The sequence below is a fragment of the Lactuca sativa genome, chromosome 5 (genome assembly GCF_002870075.4).
Source record: "Lactuca sativa cultivar Salinas chromosome 5, Lsat_Salinas_v11, whole genome shotgun sequence".
NCBI classification, from domain to species: domain Eukaryota; kingdom Viridiplantae; phylum Streptophyta; class Magnoliopsida; order Asterales; family Asteraceae; genus Lactuca; species Lactuca sativa.
The window spans coordinates 316,166,502-316,188,608 of record NC_056627.2 but is presented as its reverse complement, the minus strand read 5'-3'; the positions used below and the strand labels follow the sequence as shown (position 1 = coordinate 316,188,608).

At 37.5% G+C, this 22,107-nt stretch overlaps 1 protein-coding gene across 1 annotated transcript; it reads left to right on the top strand.

Annotated features, from left to right (window-relative positions):
- The first annotated feature begins 4,648 nt into the window (after positions 1-4,648).
- On the top strand, positions 4,649-6,495 carry LOC111904930 (protein RETICULATA-RELATED 3, chloroplastic). Its single transcript, XM_023900628.2, has 2 exons — positions 4,649-4,873; positions 5,170-6,495. Exon 2 carries the CDS (start codon positions 5,225-5,227, stop codon positions 6,320-6,322), a length of 1,098 nt encoding a protein of 365 aa, XP_023756396.1. The 5' UTR covers positions 4,649-4,873; positions 5,170-5,224; the 3' UTR covers positions 6,323-6,495.
- The last annotated feature ends 15,612 nt before the right edge of the window (positions 6,496-22,107 follow it).

Below are 22,107 nucleotides of genomic sequence, written 5' to 3'. Positions count from 1 at the left end.
TATCACATTTGATTAATATGGAGAAAATTAATTTTCACGTTTTCGGCTCAATAATTTTTCACATGTATTTAATCATATGTGATTATACGTAAAACAAATTAATTTTGTTCACATAAATCATATTTTATTAAATACATATAATCACATATGATTAAAAATACCAGACCAACAATTGAATAGAAAACCAGAAAGTGAATATTGTCCACATAATCATGTGTGACTAAATACATGTAATCATATGTGATTATATGTATCTAATCACATATGTTTTATATAGAAAAAGTTGAATCTTAATATATATATATATATATATATATATATATATATATATATATATATATATATATGTATCATATGTGCTTAAATACATATAATCACATGAGATAATATATACAATAACAAATATTGAATTAAGAACAAGAAAACAAATCTTTATCCATATTAATCATATGTGATTAAATACATATAATCACATGTGATTAAATACATAAAAATTATAGAATCACAAATGGGAAAAAAATATTGTCCATATAAATCATATGTGATTCAATAGATATAATCACATGTGATTATATATACCGAAACATATATTAATCAAGAATATATAGTGGTAGTGGTGGTTATAGGTGGTGGTTGGTTGTTGTGGCGGGTGGTGGTGATGGTGGGGTGGTGGTAATGGGTGATGGAGGTGGGTGGTAGTGATGGGTGGCGGCGGTGGGTGTTGGTGATAGGTGGTGGGGTGGTGGTGGTGATGGTGGTGGATGAGGGTGGTGGTGGTGATAGCTGGTGGTGATTTTGGTGGGTGATGGGTGTTGGTTTTGGTAGGTAATGGGTGGGATGATGGTAACGGGTAGTAGAGGTGGGATGGTGGTGATTGGTAGTGGTGGAGGTAGGTGGTGGTTAGCAGTGGAGGTGATGGGTGGTGGTATTGGGTTTTAGGATGTGGTGATGGGTGGTTGGTAGTAGTGGTGGGTGGTGGGTGGAGGTGAGTGATGGGTGATGGTGGATGGTGGATTGGTGGGGGGTGATGATGGATGGTGGTTAGCGGTGGGTATATAGGGGTGGGTGGATGGTGGTGGTGATGGGTGGTTGGTGGCAGGTGGTGGGTGGTGTGTCGTAGGTGGTTGGTGGTAATGGGTGGTATGTGGTGGTGGTGGGTGGTGGAGTTGGTTGAATGGTGAGTGATGTTGGTTAGTAGGTATAAAATAAAGTACAAGTCGAATGGAGAGATAGAGAGGTAGTGAGATACAAAGCCAAATTGGTGGCAAGGGGCTTCACCTAAATGGAAGGAGTTGACTACTACGCCACATTTGCTCCGGTAGCAAAGCTTGTTACGGTTCGAACTATCTTGGTGGTTGTAGTAAAGATGAACCGGATGATACACCAGTTAGATGTCAATAACGCTTTTCTACATGGTGATTTGACCGAGGAGGTTTATATGAAAATTCCACAAGGTTTTGAAAAGGGTAAATGGGCAAAGGTTTGTAAGCAAAGGAAGTCACTATACGGGTTAAAGCAAGCATCCAAAAATTGGTACCAAAAGTTTACATCAGCTTTAAACGAAGTGGGTTTTAAACAATCACACACTGATCATTCTCTTTGCATATATAAAACCATAAATTCCTTTATGGCAGCACTCATATATGTGGACGATGTTATTATCAAAGGTGATGACTCTAAGAGCATTAAGGGAAAACATATATTTCTTGATGAGAGATTTAGCATCAAGGATCTTGGCGCACTTAAATATTTTCTAGGAATCGAAGTTGCCCGTACAAAGGAAGGACTAGTTCTCAGTCAAAGAAAATATGTAATGGATATTCTGGAGGATAGTGGAATGATGGGGTGCAGACCAACTGCCTTTCTAATGGAACATAATTCGAAACTTAAAAGGGATGATGAATAAGTGTATGTTGATGCTAGCAAATATTGAAGGTTAGTAGGCCGACTCCTTTACCTACAAGCAACCAAACCAGACATCGCATACTCAGTTAATGTGTTAAGTCAATTTGTGGTTGATCCACGACAAAGTCATATGGCGGCAGCTTTCAAAGTTATGAGGTACTTGAAATCTACTCCAGGGGAAGGAATTTTACTCCCAAAGGGAGGTGGTACAAGCCTTATTGCTTACACAAATTCAGATTGGCTTGGCTGTCAAGACACGAGAAGATCAAGAACTGTTTTTTTACTTCTTCTAGGAGGGCACCAATATCTTGGAAATCGAAAAAGTAATCAGTTGTATCACGATCTTCAGCAGAAGCCGAGTATTGGACGATGGCAACCATAATCAATGAGGTTCTTTGGTTATGATGGCTTTTAAAGGAGTTTGATGTTGATCAGAATCATCCAACTCAATTATTTTGTGACAATATGACTGTGAAACACATAGCTAATAACCCGATTTTTCATGAACGTACAAAGCATGTTGAGATGGATTGCTACTTTGCAAAAGAACGAGTTGAGTTAACGGAGATTGAGCGATTACATGTTAAATCTAAATACCATATTGCAGATTTGTTCGCAAAGGCCCTGGACAACAACTGAAACTTCTACTTGACAAGTTGGGCGTTTGTAATCTACGCGCTCCATCTTGAGGGGAGTATAAATGAAAAATATTTTCTTATTTTATTTTCTTTCTTTATTCCTAGATTAGTGCCTAGATTAGTGTCTTTCCTTTCTTATGTTTTTGCCTATTTAGGCCTTGTTTTCCAATTGTCAACCATGAGAAAAACAAAGTTTTTATGGATGGGTCAACCTATCTAATTAAACCACGTTGTTGATTCCTTTAACTTTCAAACAACGAAAATTAGTTCTCGATTTAGAAAATGGATGAACAGTTACCTCTTTAGGCACATATAAAATGCCGACCTAATTTAAATGGACATCTATAAAGTTTTTACAATTGAAATCTTCTGAAAAAGCAGCGAACCATTTCGATGGAGAGAAGAGTTATGAAAGAAGAAAAGAAATATGTCAAAGAAGAAGACATCATATTCTTTTTGAAATATAAAAAGAAAGAGATTTATAAAAATGATGAGAGAAAGCTAAAAAGATAAAAGATACCCTCATGTGAGGGGTACATGGAAGGGTTAAAATATTCTTTTTGATAACTACAAGTTGAGGGACCAAATATATAACCAAACTAACCCAAAGAGACCAAAATGCAACTTTGAAACTCTATTGGCAAAGAGCCAAAGACCCTCTCATAGCTTCGCCTTTGTCATTCGTCAATATATATTGTTAAAAACTCACTCTCTTGTGGAATTGCTTAAAGAGGTTTTCATGTTTAAGCAAGGGATACTGACTTAATAGGGTAAGATACTTTTTGAAATGTACACATTTAGTCCTTATTTTTTTTTCTTGTAAAATAAACCCTTATACTTTATTTTTTGTAACAATGCAGTCCTTGTGACCGGCTATACCCGGTATATCGGTCATATACGAATTTTCTTTTAGGGAAAATGACTTGATATGGTAAGATACTTTTTGAAATATACACATTTAGTCCTTATTCTTTTTTTTTTTTGTAAAATAAACCCTTATACTTTATTAATATGTACACATTAGGTCATTTTCACCGGATTTTACAGGTTTTGCTGATGTGGAAGCATAATTGGCACTTAATTAGCTTAGTCATCGGAGGTGGGTGATCCTCCAGCAACAAGAAAAGGGCGGCGACCCTTCTCTTTCTCGTCTCTCTTCCTTCCAGTCGAACAACAACAACCAAACACCCTTTACATGTTGTGTTTCTCCGACCTGTCTCTCTTTGCATCCATCTTTGAGATATGTTACCAGAAAAGAAGAAAGAATCGATGAAGGGGCTACCAGAGCAGCTCCTCGCAGCCAACTACCGTCTCTACTTCCTCCTGCCTCCCCCTTCGACCTTGTTGTTTTTGCCATCATTCCTCCTTGCTACCCATGATGTGTAGGAATACACAAAGGAGTCATCAGAGATCGGGGTTCTCCCTCTTTTTCATGATGAATAAAAGTTGAAAAAATCTCGTTGTGGATATGTGGATGCCACCTGAGTATTTCATTTCAACAAAATAAAAAAAAGGGAAAATGACTTGATAGGGTAAGATACTTTTTGAAATGTACACATTTAGTCCTTATTTTTTTTTTGTAAAATAAACCCTTCCACGTCAGCAAAACCTGTAGAATCCGGTGAAAAGAACCTAATGTGTACATATTAATAAAGTATAAGGGTTTATTTTACAAGAAAAAAAAGAATAATGACTAAATATGTACATTTCAAAAAGTATCTTACTCTATCAAGTCATTATCTCTTTAAGCAATTTCAAAATTCTCTAGTTTTCTCCTTCTTAATTCGTATTCTTTATAAAATTTTATCTTAGGTTCTTTACAAACTAACAATTATAGAATGAAATAAAAAAAAAAAAGGTAGGTCACTATAATTGACTTGTTATATAACTACATATAACAACATCTATTATAAGTGGGTGAATACAAGAAGTACATAACTACATATAACAACATCTATTAAATATTTTGTATTGATAATGTGACAAAGACTTTCTGATTGTAATTACTTGAGTGAATATTGCTTAAAAATAAAATTAAGCAAACAAGGAGTGCTAATAATAACACTTTAAATAGGGTGATAGTTACGTGTCAGTCAGACAATGCACAGATCTTCGGATTCCGTCTCTCTTCTCCCTGCTCACCAAACCCCCCACTCTTTCTCTCTCTCATTTTTTAGGGTTTTTAGTTTCCTTAGTTTTCTCATATAAAACCCATTTCCACATTTACTTCTTCTATTTTCTCTCTCGATTCACCGTCTTCTGTCGCCGCCGGCAATAGATCATACCGCTCATCATCTCTTCAAACGCTACAATCCATTCTACATTTAAAGGTTATATGCCTTTCCTTCTCCTTCTAATGATCACAAAAATATAATTTCATATATTTTTGATACCTGAATTTGTATCTCTATACGTTTATATATCCTAATCAGGGATTTTTTCAGTTGTTTAATTCTTCTTGTGGTGATTCATTCATTCTTTGATATATCGTATATATTTATGAAGATCGTTATAAACTATGTCTCTCTGCATTTTAGTTTCTATTCATTGATTTAAGAAGTTTTTTAATATGTTTGTTAGATCTGTAGATTTTTATTGTGTATTTATGTCGTGTTTTGATTTTCAGCTTCATTTTCGCGTAGAGAAGAAGCGATCAACATCCGTTCTTTTCGAAACGGAATATGGCTTCTTTTGCTCCGCTTCATTGCTCTCATGTCGGAAACGATCGTCATTTGAATCCTGCTAGGCATATCCCTAACATCAAGTTACCGAATCTAACTGGTAATAAATTTGTCTGCAATTCCTCTCAAGATCTTACCTCTTCCTCCCTCCGATTAAAACCGATCAACCTTGATTTACTATCTAAAAGACAACCTATTCCATGTGCTGGCGGCGGCGGCGGTTCTGGTGTCGGCCATGGAAGTGGTGGTGGAGGAGGTGACGGTGGCAGTGGCGATCGGAGTGGAGGTGGAAAATCCGACGACTCTTCTTCCTTCGACGGTTTCGGCCCAATCGGGGCTTTTCTTAGTGGATGGAGATCAAGAGTTGCTGCTGATCCCCAATTTCCTTTCAAGGTTTTAATGGAGGAAGTTGTTGGTGTGAGTGCATGCGTTCTCGGCGACATGGCATCCCGTCCAAATTTTGGCCTAAACGAGCTTGATTTCGTCTTCTCCACTCTTGTCGTCGGATCTATCATGAATTTCACCTTGATGTATCTTCTAGCACCGACTATGGCATCTTCATCCGCAACTCTCCCTTTCATCTTCTCCAATTCTCCAACAAGCCACATGTTCGAGCCCGGCGCCTACAGCCTTGTCAACAGGTTAGGAACTTTCGTTTACAAAGGAACAGTGTTCGCCGCCGTGGGTTTTGCAGCCGGTTTAGTCGGAACTGCTCTGTCAAACGGACTAATCCAGATGAGGAAGAAGATGGATCCGAGCTTCGAGTCACCAAACAAAGCTCCACCAACTGTTTTAAACGCCATGACATGGGCGATTCATATGGGTTTAAGCAGCAATTTCAGGTACCAAACTCTGAATGGGATTGAGTTCGTTTTAGCAAAAGGGATGCCGCCATTGTTGTTCAAGACCTCTGTGGTTGGGTTGAGATTGGTGAATAACGTGCTTGGAGGGATGTCGTTTGTGATTCTGGCAAGGATGACCGGATCACAAAACGCCGGCGGAGAAACCGAGGAGAAGAAGATGGTGGCTAGCAGTGATGAAGAGGAGAGTTCAGAGGAGAAAGTGAAGTTGTTGAGCAATGAAATTCCTTCCAAGTAATTTTGTTTTACTGTTTTATGTTTATTTAACAAAATAATTAAAGAAAAGAAAAAAGATTTTTAGGGGTTTTGTGATGGTTGATTATATGTGTAATTGTAGTTTTGATGGGTGATTAGAGTTTAGTGCTTGAATAAGCTTTTGTATTATATATTAATACATTTTATGCCTTCCAACTCTAGTAGCCAACTAACACACCTCGTTTTAAGATATGTTTTATTCATTAAAAGTTGTTGAGAAAATGGGTCGAAAGTTTGAATGAATAAAGATTAAAAATAAAAATGTTTGTATGTGAAGTTGATGTTACACGTACCAATAATAAGTTACTTGTTTTTTCCGTATCTGTTTTGACTCGGCTTTTTAACATATTTGATCTGTCCCTACATCATATTCATACTTGGAACTTGATACCAAAATAGATTTGTGCATCAATGCCAACGACAAAAGACAAAAGGGAAATTTATATTAGAGAACGTATTTGGATGTTATAGTGGTTTGAATTTGACTAGAACCATCATCATCCAAAATGAATATATTCTTCTCCTAATATACTTCCCATTCCAAAATACAAGTATTATACTATTTATTATGTACATGACCTTACTCCAGATTTCCATGAAGGTCCCTTATCTTTGAAGATTAGTCTCTTTCAACCTTCAAACACCAAGTAATGCCATGGACCCACCATCTTTTTCCCTTTAAGTCTTAATTGTTACACTTCATTGCACCAACTTGCATTTAATCAAGTTTGGTCCCTGTAATGACAAAACAACAATAATTAATAACAAGCTTTATTTCAAGATACAAGATTGAATATAATGTTATTATTATATAGGTGGAAAACATTTTTTTTAACATTCTAACTTTACAATCCCTTTTAAGTGTAACTTTCACATTTTTTTAATGCATAATTGTAGGTGTTGTGATTACTATGCAACAAAAGTACAATGTTTTTGACTTTTGATGATAGATAAATTCATTAGAGTTGGTGTATTCAATAAAAAATTTGGCTTTATATACTTGATGACGATTGATGATTAGACCTACCTCACACTTGTGGTGTTTATGGTGTTCCTGAATGGAATCCGACCAACATCCATATTTCTGCTTTACACCCTCCGGCATAGCCAAATCTCAAATGATTAAGGAATATCATTTTTCCTGTATGATCGAATAAAAAAAAGAAGTTTCACCTTAATTTTTAACCTCTTCCTCATAAATGCTCGTAGAAAATGATAACATAATGGCCAAATACAAAGAGACAAATATATTATAGACCAATGGCTATGATCGAAACTCTAAAATAAAGGTTAAAGACGAAGAAAAAAATTCAATGAAAAAAAGATAATAATAATAATAATAATAATAATAAAAATAATAAATCCATGAATTCGTTTAAGAAGAAACTCTTATGCTAATGGGTATGGTCATTACATATATATTAGAAAAATAATGTCAAATCATCTTCATCACATCTCTACTACCTCCTTATAAACCTTTGAAAATTATTAACACTCCACGTCATCAATACTTATTTATTTGATTTTATTTTTTATTACATTAAATAAAAAAAACTTACTTTTTCAAAACCAAAAACATTAAAATTATCATTTAACCCAAGTCAACTAATACCATGTTAGACCATAAAGTTGGAAACTTTATAGTCAAGAACATCTTTTATTGCCCAGATCTGAAGTTTTAACGTAAGTGCTTAAAGGATTAAGCACTTAATAAGAGGGGTGGTGAGCAGTTGCATACATTGGGCGTAATGAGGGGTACACTACATGTACGAGGTCAGCTCCTCGATCCTTGGTCAACTGTGAAGTACGCCCTGTGTACACGAGGAGTACGCCCCGCGTACTGACTAAGTTAACCCGGGTGACTCAGTTGACTTTGACTTGGATTTTTGTATAGGGTTTGACCTAGGGGTATTTTTGATATTTGAATGGTAGTCTGAGTTTTGGTTATTGTTATTCGTAAAGGTGACCATTAGTGTGGGTTGCAGAGCAGCGTGTGTGACATTCCTATTTTCACGGCCATAAATGACCGATTTTTTTGTTTATGCTTTATAAAAAAAATCAGAGTAACATTTTAAAGAAAAGTGTTGCGGAATTTGTTCCTAGAAAAACATGATAATATGTTATCAAAGCATTTACGAAGAAATGTATTTTATTCATTTTAAAATTTTGGGATGTCATCGTCAATACAGAAACATAAGCATAAACAGACCTTACATTCATTTACACTAGTGATTTGCATCTCTTTAATCTCTCGGTGTAATGTAGCTTCATATCGACACCAATGATACAAATAAATTGAGTAGGTCAGGTTGGGAAACCTGGTGAGCACATAGGGTTTTCAACCCACAATAATATAATTATTATGTTTAAACATCAAACAATCAACTCAATTACCCATCCCCATTATCTTATTTACTCTTAAGGGCCTACCCTAAGAATCATCTATCCTGCATTCGTTCATTCCGAAGTCCAATACTTCCAGGGTTTATATGACAGACACTAAGTCCATAGTTGCGAATGCTCATTCGTAAATCACTAATTCAATAGCTGCTAAAGTTCATTCATCGGGTACTAAATCCATAGCTACCAGTGTTTATCTAATAGGTAGTAAGTCCATAGCTACCAACGTTTATCTATCGGGTACCAAGTCCATAGCTACCAACGTTTATCCAATAGACACTAAGTCCATAGATATCGATGTTATTTATTAGGCACTAAGTCTATAGTTGCCAATGTTCACTCATATCATCTTTCATCTCTCATCATTCATCTACCTATGTTTTATCCAACATATTGTAGATATAAAATACATATACAGTTTAAATTATTCAAAACATGTATAAAATCGCTCATCCAGCATAAATAGCAAGTATACAGGTTATATGCACACATAAAACATAATTTATATAAAATATTTCATATCTATGTGTAAGATGAAAGTAACTATGCACTAATTGTTAAAGTGATGATTCCAAACTCGGGCAGCGCTTCGCTTTTAACGATTCTAGCTATTTTCCTTCGACGAAACCTAACATTATTATCGCTAAGTTTTAGTCTAATATTTATTGCGACTAATTATTAGTTTAGATTCATCGTTAACTCAAAGTATACTTTCATGATCTATCAAGTAATGAACAACCAGGTAGGATCATATCGGAGGTAGTGTCCGTTTGGTATACGAAGTATACTGTTTGGAAATCCCACTTTAAACACCTCACTAAATCACAACCTAGACATCATCCCCGTAAGTAGATCAATTAGTATAACGACTTTGAATCATTGATAAATCTTATTTATAGGTTCATAATAATGATATTATATTTAAACATAAGCTATACTTAAAGTAGGGTATACATAACTCACTTATATTGGGATCGTACTTTAAAACTTCGTATATTCTAAAATCCATAACTTTTGCATACGAGCTCCGTTTTTAACATTCTTTATATCCACACGTAGGTGGGTAGGCCTAGCAATGGAGCGGGTTTTGACCCTGATCCGATCCAAACCCTTAATAATTATATGGGTTTGGAGCATAATTTTTGATCCGTTTACCCATTAACGACCCGTACCCGCTAACCCTTTTATTAAAAGGGTTGGGTATGGATCATCACCGATCCGCTCCGTTTATAACCCGCCCCATATAAATTTTAGAAATATAAATTTATATTTTATATTACCTAAAGTTTACATTAAATTCCAATCAGAAGTCCAAAGAGAAAAGGCCAAAGACTAAATTGTTTTTACATAGGATTCGAGGACTCAATTTCTAGACTTTCAGTCTTGTCCCAAGAGTCATGATTTCAATTCATTTATATTTCATCATGTAATCACAAATTTCATTTATAAATCAATAAGGTCATTTATCAACCGAAAGAAAGTTTGTAATTTCTATTCTCTATCAATGCAATTGACGATCAAAAACCAATTGGAAGTAACTAAAATAATGATTTTAATTCCAATAGAAAGTTCTCGAGTACATACTGTGTTTTCTAAATCAAAACTTAGTTTTATTTAATAAATGTGATTTTATGATTTAAGTAAAATGTGTTTGATTATTCAAAAAAACCTACGGGTTACGGGGCGGGTATGGATATTTGCTGATTCGGTGGATAAGGGTATGAATTTGATTATTCAAAACCCTGCGGATTACGGAGCGGGTTTGGATCGGATTTTGAAATTTGTTAAAAGGGTTTGGATCAAGTTCGATTCGCTCCAAACCCGCCCCATTGCCAGGTCTATAGGTGGGACCGTACTCTAAAACTTCGTTTAGACTCCATTGTCTAATTTTGAGTTTATTTTTAAAGTTATATTTTTAAGAGGCCGGGACAAGAAAAGTCCATTAAAAATTCATAACTTCTTCATCCGACGTCCGTTTTTGTCTGCCTTTTTACCGTCGAGCTACTATTAAAGAGATCTTTAATTCTCATTTAGGTTGTGTTGGCCTAAAATGGACTGATCTAAAATTCGAATTCCGGGTTGTGAACTGTTATGCCAAATCTTAGAAAAATCATAACTTCCTCATACGAAGTCAGATTTGGGCGTTCTTTTTATGCACACTCTTGGTTTAACGTATACTACAACTTTCATTTAGATCTCTAAGGCTAAAAAGTACTTTATTAAAAATTCACTTTTTACGTTACGCAGTGTTGTGTCAATTTTGCCGTAAAACTTCGACGAGCCATAACTTCTTCGTTATAATTCGGATTTTGACGTTATTTATATGTACGGAACCCTTGTGACATATACTATAACTTGGTTAAGATTATTCATTCAAAATAATCGTCCATCAAAAAGTCATTTTTGATGGTTATTGTCTCTAAATTGACTAGCCCGAATCTGCAGGCGTTACAATTATCCCCCCTTAGGATGATTACGTCCTGGAATCATCAACAAAACATGTCTTGTATAATGACTCCATACATTATCTCTTCATCCTAGGTAATAATCGTAACTTCTATATTCCTTCGAATCAATATCTATCTCTTAGACTTATTGACTACACGCAGTACTCGATCGTGCACGCACTCTCTATCTCACGTTAGTCTTCCAATCATGACCTTCGAGTCACAATATAGATTCCTTATTAGAGACTCCTTCTTCTTAAAAAAATTAAGATAAGTTCTTTGATTCCCACCATGGACCAATGGGTCATGTTCTAATGACCTTTCATCGTATGATGCGACTCTTAGACTCAGGTCCTTTAGAGTCAAATTCCAGAACAGACTATACCTTCTTTCATGTTCTAATGTGATATAATCACATTCTAGCATATAGAACTTCTAGCTACAATTTTCTTACTTTAACAACGATCGCGGTACTTCTACTGATCGCTTTGTTTATCCTTTATTTCAATCTTTTGGCTTAAGTCAGATGCGACATCGAACTTGGTTCTCTGAACCATTTAACATACTCATCTTAGTCGGACTCGATTTGGTATGACCACTATGGTCGGAACAACAATCATCTTTTCAGTCATTACCAAAACGATGGTAATGACATACATGAATAAAATGGAATCAATTACTAGCTTCTTGGTAACCTTATGACTTTCCTTGATCCAAGTACGAGTCACAACCTGTTGGTTCTTGGAAGAGGGTTGAGCTGACTTGCCCTTCTTTCGGTCCCAACGCTTCCTCTTGTTGTCGACCGCTTTGGATGGTGCTGAGACAGCAGTTGTAGTTGTCGTTGGAGGAGGGACCCCGTGATTGATAAGCCTTTGGGCCAATTGCTTGGCACTATCAAAGGTTGCAGGGTTTGATGCTATAACGTTCCCTTGATACGGGGGGTACTAAACTCCAAATGTACCTCTCAATTTTCCTGCTTTCTGTGGGGACCATATTTAGACATAGAATCACCAGATCGTTGAATCTGGCTGTATAAGCCACTATGTCAGAACCCTTCATCTTAAGGCTCCAAAGTTTCTCTTCAAGTTTTTACACCTCGCCCCTCGGGCAGTACTCTTTTGTCATTAGGTCCTTCAGTGTCTCCCAGCCCATAACGTTAGCCACTACCAGAGTAAGTGACTTGACATGGCCATTCCACCATGTCAGGGGCCTTTTAGAGAAGGTACATGCAACAAATTTTACTTTGTTTCCTTCGGGATAGGAGCAAATCTCAAAGATTGCTTCTGTTCTTTCGATCCATTGGGATAGTGCAATGATTCCTCCGGTTCCGTTAAAGAACACCGGTTTGCAGCTGATGAAGTCTTTATAGGTACACTCCCGTGTACGTGATTGGCTTTCACCATGGTTAGAGTTGGTGCCCGTTCCAGCTCCACTGGCACCACCAGAGTTTACTTGAGTCATGGCTGCGGTCACAGCAGCTTGGAGCATCACCGCATCGAACTGCGGATGGGGTGGTGGTGGTGGAGTTTGATTTACAGGCGTGCCTCTTGTAACGACCAAAATTTCAACCAATTTAAAATTTTCGAAAACAACCCGATTCCATTAAAGTTTATTACAAAAAGGTTTTCAATGCAATTTATATTAAGTATTCCCAAAATCTCATCACAATATAATAACACGAGGAGCGGTACGATCACGCCTTCGCCTTGCCACGGTCTCCTGAAGAACCTGAAAAACATTAAACCACAACTGTAAGCCCGAAAGCTTAGTGAGATACCCCCAAAATACCAACCACATATACCATACACGCATAACATGCCATAACATATCCGATCACAGAACAGCCATGCACTTCGGGTCTACTGTGGGACTGGTCTGCCGCACCGGCCAACAGTCCACCTGGTCCACCCTCTGAGTCTAGCCATATACCTTGAGTCTACAGTGTGATTGGTCCGCCCGTACCGGGATTTCAATCCACCTGGTCCACTCTCTGGGTCTACAGTATGACTGGTCCGTCCGCACCGGGCCTTCAGTCGGCCTGGTCCACTCTCCGAGCCTCGGCACGTCTGGTCCGCCCTCTTGGGGCCTACAGCCTATCCGGACCGCTCGCTGGGCCTTCGGGACAACCGGTCCGCCCTGGGTATCTTGGCCTACAGCACAAAGCAGGACCCGCCTCAACCCAACTCCAGTCCAAACAACCATGTGCACATAAACATACAATCATATAGCAATTCACAGTCAACAAGCCGATCAAACAGATCACATAACATATCATCATCCTAACCAGGATACCGACCTAACCGGTCACTAGCATAGCATCACCCTACATCTCGGGATACCTATCTCAACCATGTCTCTAACATATACCATCCTAGCTACCAGGATGCAAACATATCAAAGCAATAACATAATAACAACTACCCGGATCTCAATCCGATAAGGGCCGACCTTGGTGCCTTAGACCATGTTGATATAGTGAGGATAACTCACCTCGAAACTGCCGACTGAACAGATAACTCAAGCCGCTCCGATCCCTGATACGATCTCCACCACTGGACAACCACCAAGGCACTGAACTCAAAACAATATCCAACAATTACCAAAATGCCCCTGGAAACCACTGGTTAACCCTTGGTCAAAGTCAAAGTCAAAGTCAACCCCTGACTGAGTCTACTCGCCGAGTCAACCCAATGACTCGCCGAGTCCCCCATGCTCAGAATTCCCCAATCCGCGACTCAACTCGTCGAGTCACCCTGAGACTCGCCGAGTCCAACAACTCTGAGTCCACTCACACACAACTCACCGAGTCATCCCTTGACTCACCGATTCACGACTCGACCAGAAAAGATTGGGACTCTTCGACAAGACTCGCCGAGTCCAAGAACAGACTCGTCGAGTCTAAGGCTATCTTCAACCTACTCGCCGAGTTGTTCTTTCAACTCGTCGAGTTCCAGGCCATCTCCATCCAACTCGCCGAGTTGTTCTTCCAACTCGTCGAGTTCCAACCTATCTTCAAGCAACTCGCCGAGTCCACCCATGTGACTCGCCGAGTACCACCGGGTCTGAATCCATACAGAGGCTCTCCAAGCCATGCAGATGATACAAACCATAGATCTATCCTTCCTAAGGCCATCCATCACGTAAAGTGGCAAACTTTATGTGAATCCAAACAGATCTAGGCCTTTTACACTCTAGGGCTAGGGTTTGGGACAAATGGCTCCTTCAAACACTCATCAACAGGGACTTTTATGCATTCAAGCCTTTCTCCATTCCAGATTTGAGGTAGCAACCTCAGATTTAACCTCTAAACTCCAATTCATCACAAGATATGTTTCCCCATAAACCCCAAAATGATGCATCTATATGAATACAGCCCAAGAACAAGATAATTACCTCAAAAAGAAGCCCCAACAGCAATGAAACCCGAATCTAAGCAAAGCCCCTTGTTCCAAGCCTCCTAACCTTCAAGATCTCCTCAATAATTACTTCTTCAAGCCTCCAAATGCACTTTGATCCTCTCACACGTGACAACTAGGGTTTCTGGACTTAAGAGAGAGTAGAGAGGCTGGGGGAAAGGATGTTATGTTCTTTATATAGGGCTCAACCTCCGGATTTAGGGTTTTCTCCACTCAGCACCAACTCGCCGAGTCCACCCATGCTACTCGCCGAGTTGGTCATTTAACACACGACTAGAATCGCGACCCTACTCGCCGATTCCACTCGTGGACTCGTCGAGTCGCTTCTTCCCACCTTACTCTTTTAGCCCTTCAACTTACCCTTGCTATACCGGGATGTTACACCTCTGTTTGGACGCTTGCAAGGCGACATCTTTTAACTGAAAGTTTATAGAGATGATGATAATGGTAAGAATCAACTGTAAGTATAATGAGAGTAATCCATGGACTAAATCATCATAGCCCAACCGTTAGAATGAGTGTATGATCGAAATAGAGACACAACAATAGAGTAGGGAACACACAAGAGTAAAGACTTTCCAATAGATTAGATAACTGCCAGTATTACTGGTATTAATGATGTAAATGAGTTCGGGAAAAATGACCTAATAGTAAGTCTTACATCAAACCATATAGGGAAAATGTTGACAGCTTAGAAGTCTAGTTAAAGTACTTGAAAGATAGGAATATTTTACAGATAAGTGCTTCATAAAGCACATATAAGAAAGGATATTCCTTAAACCAAAAGAAAATACGAGTCAGACATCTTCTACCGGCGACGGGCATTCCTCGGGTGAACCCTCAGATCTGCCATTTGACACACCACTTCTTGAAGATGTCGTTCATGAGTCCTCTGACGCACTCGAAGTTCTATGACTTTTTCTCAGGATGAAGCTAGCTTTTGCTGCAGAGCCTTATTGGTTCTCCTAGTCCTTTCCATAACCTCTTCGAGTTGGCGAATGCGGACCGTGTTAACACTAGAGTTAGCGTCAATTTCCATGACTCGGTCGATGGTTGACCGACCTTGTTCGACGTTCCGAGCAGGACTCGGTCAGCTGAGCCCCCTCGCTTAGATTGTAAAAGCTTCAGTCTCCATTAAAGGGTAAAGGTTGACCCTGTTCATCGCTCCAACGGTTCAAGTTTGTCGCCCACAAGGGTGTGGGACCTTGAAATGCTGGTCGGGGGTTAAGGTTTGGGATTGGAGCCTCTTGTGGTAGGTTGTTGACCTCAGGACCGGAGTCAGGACTATCCGAAAAGCCTTATGCAAGGTGATCATCCAAAGGGATGGGATGATCATCTTCTGGCTCTTCTTCAAGCCATCCAGCATTGTCTTGATTTGGGAAATACGGGTCACCAGGAGGATGGAATCCAACCATGATATCTACGCGAGAAAAGGGGTATAAGAATCTTATAAAAATAGACGTACTACTTAAGATAATTATAAGATGATCCTTACCAGTTACTTCGATACTTGGATAGTGCATACCAGTTATATGAAACCAAAACAGGATAGACCTTCGAATAAGTAACCCTAACTCCAAATCCACAACCAAACAAGGAACATGAAGTAAAGCAAAGATCACAGATTCTAAGTCTATGACACCTTAGTCACATATAACTTTAGCGTATCCACTTAGCAACTATTGACCTACTAGTAAAGACCTTTTTTTTAGTTCTCAACTAAGTAATTATAGTACACAAAATACTCCTATAGTATTTTAGGTTAATGTTTTTTTTTTCTAATGTTCTCATTGTAGTAGTGTTGGTAAGTTTTTAGACTTGTTGCAACCTCACAATCATTCTTAGGCACATGCTAGTCACTCCTCGGAAAATATAGTTGATTAGGCTATATCACCCCAAATTTGACTATATGTCTCTAAGCCTAATTGTGTTGTTCAACAATCGTAATACTTTTGTTCTGTCCTAGTGACACTGATTTTAGTATGAATGCAGGTATGTATACTTGGTTAAATATTTTATTATTTAATAGTATAAACTATTGGTCAGAGTATTTTAATCCCGTTGTGTTTATAGTTTGTATATCTTTTATGGGTTGATATACTCGATTCACTATAAGCAATGCTCTGATATCAATCTGTCACACCTCCAAACTGAATTGGCAGAAACATTCGGGGGTGGAGGACGTCATGTACAATATCATAACAATGCATAACAGTAAAAACAAGCAACAACATCTATTGAATTAATAAAATAGTTAAATACATGTGTGTTCTTTTGTAAGGTTTAAATGACACCAAAAATGTATAATCAAAATAAAGACGAGTCTTGGATCCACTTCGTCCTTCAAAAGCTGCTTGGGTGTACCTGTCTTACTGGTTCCCTGAGAATACAAATTATTTTGATAAAGAGAATCAACATAAAATGTTGGCGAGTTCATAAGTATTTAGTGTCATTTAGTAGTTAAAAACCTCAAAATGTTTGTATTAAAACCTTGAAAAGTTTTCCCAGAAAATCCTATATTTCCTGCTTATAAATAAAGTAACCTTATACCCGAGGCTCGACTGTTTTACATGTTTGTTTTTGTATAAGAATGTAATGTTTGTATTTGTACTTTTATAGTAAGAAAAATATGGTATTACTTATTACTATGTAAAAAGTATGTTTTCTCCCATTTATCACTATCATCTATTAGGGAAAGTGGAACGTTTTATCTCCGCAGTGACACTACTAACTATGAGGTGATAAAATGAAGACTCAAGGTCGTATTAAATGTGCTATACTCCTTGGGGAATCTTATTGCCTTTAATTCTTATTTGGTTAATTAAAGGTTTAGATGTGAACTATTTTGTAACCATGCTGATTGACGGCTGAATACCTGACGACCTTTCGGGGTCATAAAATAGTGAGGTGACATTATGTCACCCCTTGGCCTTACCGACTAGGACTGTAGATAGCAGTCGGGGTGTGAGAGTGTATGTCCCGTATAGATCTATACACATGATGCCCGCTCTCCCTCCAGTAGACTCTGGTTACATTGTGATATAACAATGTATTGTTGTATCATGAAGTAGTATTTCACATTCTAGTTATCGTATTCTAGTGTTTGTATAGTATGCTCTCTTGTATAGTATAGTGTATGTTCTCTTAGTTTCTCATCATAGTATGTTCTTTATGATATTAGTAAGTTTGTATTGACTCATAAATGAACTGACTCTTGTATGTTTCATTGTACTAGTAATAGTGAGTAGTAATCTCTTAAACTATACCTATTATAGTTTACTGTTAATGTTGTTTGAATGAATGTGTATATGCATTGAGTTGAAATAAAATCTTTTATATCTATATATACATATACATAATATATAACTAAGGTTCAAACAACACTCGGACAAACAACTGAATACTCTAAGTCCACAACCAAACAAGGAACAAGAAATAAAGCGAATTATCATTCCTAAAAGGGTTTAAAAGAGTTTAAGCATAAAAGGGTTTGATAAGGGGTTTAGTATGTAAAAGAGTTTGATAACATTTTGAAGTAGTTTGTTTGATAAAATAGTTAAAAGCATAGTAAATCCATTTGTTTGATAGTTATTAATCACATGTGATTGATATAATAATTATAATGTTTCAACTTGTATTCCCCCCCCCCCCCCCCATAAAAACATTTAAAATCATTTAAAATGTAGATTAAGGGGTATGAACTCACCTATAGTGAGTAACTCGAATGAAAGATCGATATAGGATTGTTGGGTGTCAATTGGAGTCTTGAGCACAAACGAATCCTATTTAACATATAATTACACATATATGAATACATTTAATGTATATAACCACTAATGGTGATAGGGACACGCCTTAGGGACATAAAAACACTTAGAATTAAGTGTTACCAACACCTATGGTTGCACATAAGGGGGTGTGTGGCCCTATATTGGAGTGTAAGGCCACAAAATCATGGGTTTTATGTGTGTGCGGCCAGAGTGTGTGGCCACATGTGTGTGCGGCCGCACACTCACTATGAAGTGTGCCAAAACGTGTTTCCAAGCCTTAGGAATGTTCTAGGGAAGGTGTTTTGACCATTGCTTAGCCGAAATGGAAGTTTGATTCCATTTTGGGCCTTTAAAAGGGTGTGTACGGCTACACATGGTGTGTGCGGCCGTACACACTTGAAGATCATATGAAATGGCGTTTTTCATGCATAAATTCAAGGGTCCTTATCTTATATCAAGCTATTGCAAGTGTATACCCGATTTAGAGGCTTAAAAGTGTAGTTAAAGTCCAAAAAGTAGTGTGTGTTCTTGGTGTTCTTGAAGATCTAACACCAAATAGGTGTTTTCATGGATCAAATCAAAGGAAAAGGCTAGTTAAGGCCTTGTATTAATGATTCAATGAAACAATAATTACTTGATTTGAAGATTTGAAGAGAAAAGATGGTGGATACTTGAGAGAAAACGAGTTCTAGACTTGAAGAAGTGGAAAAAGTGTTCAAAATGACCAAGGACCATATATATATACGTAGGAGTGTGCGGTTGGGCTGGGTGTGTGGCTGCACACACCTTGTGTTGGTGTGTTTGGCTTATTTGCAAGGCGATATACTCATGAATACTCATCCCTGGACCCATACCTAGATTATACTAGGCTTAGAACACTCAAATAGACCATAAACTGCGCTAAAAGATAGCAAAACGAGTCTAACTTTGCTAGATTTGAATAGGTGTACAAGATAGAAATTTCGGGTTGTCACAAACTCACTGAGTTATCCTCAGACTCGACGAGTTCTACCATAAACAGAAAACATGAAAACATGACTCAACTCGTCGAGTTCCTCCGTTTGATTAGGCCATCTTAATGGGTTAAGCCTCTTCTCTTCAGATCCAGATACCATAACTCCTCTAAGTAATGAAAATGCCTTCTTAAGGGTAAAGTTTCCAACTTTACCCGCTTATAATCCTTCTGAATGGGTTTAGCTTAAACCCTAGTTCTCTAGGACATAGATCCTTGTCCAAAAGCCTTGTTACTCCAATCCAAAGCATGAAAACCCGATCTAGGTCCTAAGCACCCAAAGAATATGTAAAGTCTCGGACTTTACTTCCATGCATGGCCCTTTTGGGCTCAAAAGGCCATAAAAACATCCTTAAGCTTGCATGGGGCTTCCATGATCATAAATCTTGCACCTTTATGCCATGAAACCCCTTCTAGATCCCAAATCTAAAAGGTAAACCACTTGGGACGTCCATATCCCAAGGATTAAGGTTCTTGAGTCAAAATCTCCCATAAATGGACATAAGAATATCTAATGAACTAAAAGCCAAGATGAAGACTTGATTACCAGAAAATGATGAGGATGGAAGGAAGTTTCTGTTGGATTTGATGTCTAAGCCCATAAATATAATTGGTATGTACTCGACCCGAGAGTAGCATGGTCCATTTGGGTTGCCTTCACTAGAACAATTTGATAGGATGGATATTTGACAATGAGGTTATTTATGATTTATTAATATATTACAAGTATAATATATTAATATGAAATCATATTATTTAATTAGTATTGATCAAGAATTAATTTGGAATTAATTTAGTGATCAAACGAGACTAATTAAATTAACGGGGACTGATTATGTAAATCTGTGATATATAGTGTTTGGGCTATTGATCCATGTTGGGCTAAGTTTATGAAAGTATCCATAAGAATTAACCCACATGAGATATGGATCATAACCCAAGTGTATGGATTAGGGTTTAACCATGACTCTTGGAATCCTACACTATATAAATGTTGCCTATTAGCCAAAATCATGTGCTTAATGCATTCTAAGAGAATCATAACCGAGTTTGGTGGTGTCTAACCTCTCTCTCAAAGTCTTCCTTTGTTCATGGTGTTTGTGAACCATTTGAGGCATCACACTTGAGGTGCTAAGCTCTTGAAAGGCCAAAACTATAAACTACAATAAAGAGGTATTATTCCAACTAGTTTTATGATTCATGAACCAAATTGTATGCTAGATGTAGGTTTCATGCTTTGGAAATTTTATTGCATGTATAATTAGACAAAACATAGATCCAAAGCATTTAGGGTTGCATGTGCACCATAGGAGTGTTATAGTGCTTAAAACCCAACAATTTCTGGATCCACTATCTTCTCCTTGATCCTTCTAACTCCTTCTTATTCTTTAAGCTTCAAGAACACACAAGATTACTCACAAATGGCTCACAGACTCACAAAATGCTCTAGGGTTTCGTGGATTAGGGTTTGGGACTTGGCGGCTGGAAATGAGGCCATAAGGTGGGGATTAAGTTGCTTAGATAGGGTGCAAAACCCCAAAATTAGGGTTTCATTCTGGTGGGCCTACTCGCCGAGTTGAGGGCTCTCAACTCGTTGAGTAGATGGCTTAAAACTCGTGTCCAATCTCGCTTCTACTCGATGATTATGGGGCTCCCAACTCTTCGAGTAGCTCTACGAAAATAAACAAATTACAATTAAATGTGTATCAGGAATGAGGCGTTATAGAAAACAACCCTGAAAGTAAGTTTATGATATGCTCGGTATGCCATTTTTTTGATTTTTAGAGTTTGGTTCATATTTGTTATTGTATTGGTTATTTCACTCCTTGATCCTTTGTTTTATGTTATTGGTTTATGTAGAAAGTAGAAGAAAAGTGGGGTTTTTGGGAATGGGTAGAACCTGATGAAACACTTGAAGTTGTGCAATGTGACATTTTGAGCCTTAGAAAAGAGTCGGGATAAGTAAAGAATAAACAATTTACTATTAAGTGTTTGTTGGTTGTTTTCATTGTGATGTGTTTATTTAGTCTTTTGAAGTAATAATTGTAATCATCAAGAAGTAGATTGATGCTAAGGTTGTGTTGGTTGTAATCTTTTAGATTGTGAAATAGTATTTCTAATCTTTTGAAGTTGTATTAAGATGTAATGTACTTTGTAACACTTATTTTGATATGAATGGGATCTAATTTGTTATATTATTTTGATATGAAATAGATTTCACAGAAACAGATTATGATAAAATAGAAATTGTTTTGACCAATTTACTATTGGATTTGCAATTTTGGTAAAACAAATTTCATAGAAACAGATTTCAAAGTAGGATGCACATTAATAGAAACAATTGTACTACAAAATACCCTTAACACATTAATCAACTTAACCTTGAAGCATGTTATGACCAAACTACCCCTCAACTAGTATCATAGTAGCATTACATAATTCTAGTAGTAAGGTAGCATAGTTACATTCAAAAGACTTAAGGTTTGTGACCAATTCCATGCAAAAGACTAAAAGTTTGTGTTAGACAAAAGAACTAGTAGTAAACAAGCACATCATTCTAAAGTTTCTGGCTTGTTTTGACTGCAACCAATCCCTCCTTTGGGGACAACTTTCTTTCTTAGACCAATCTCGGTTATATGTTTTGAAACTTTCCTCTTTCGCACATGCATTTTTCCAATTCTTGAAGCTCTGGGAGCTTGAACAAGTTCTTGTACACGTTCTTG

What these genes read in the sequence shown, in the direction of transcription:
- LOC111904930 (XM_023900628.2), top strand. Translation starts at nt 5,225, where the DNA reads ATGGCTTCTTTTGCTCCGCTTCATTGCTCTCATGTCGGAAACGATCGT.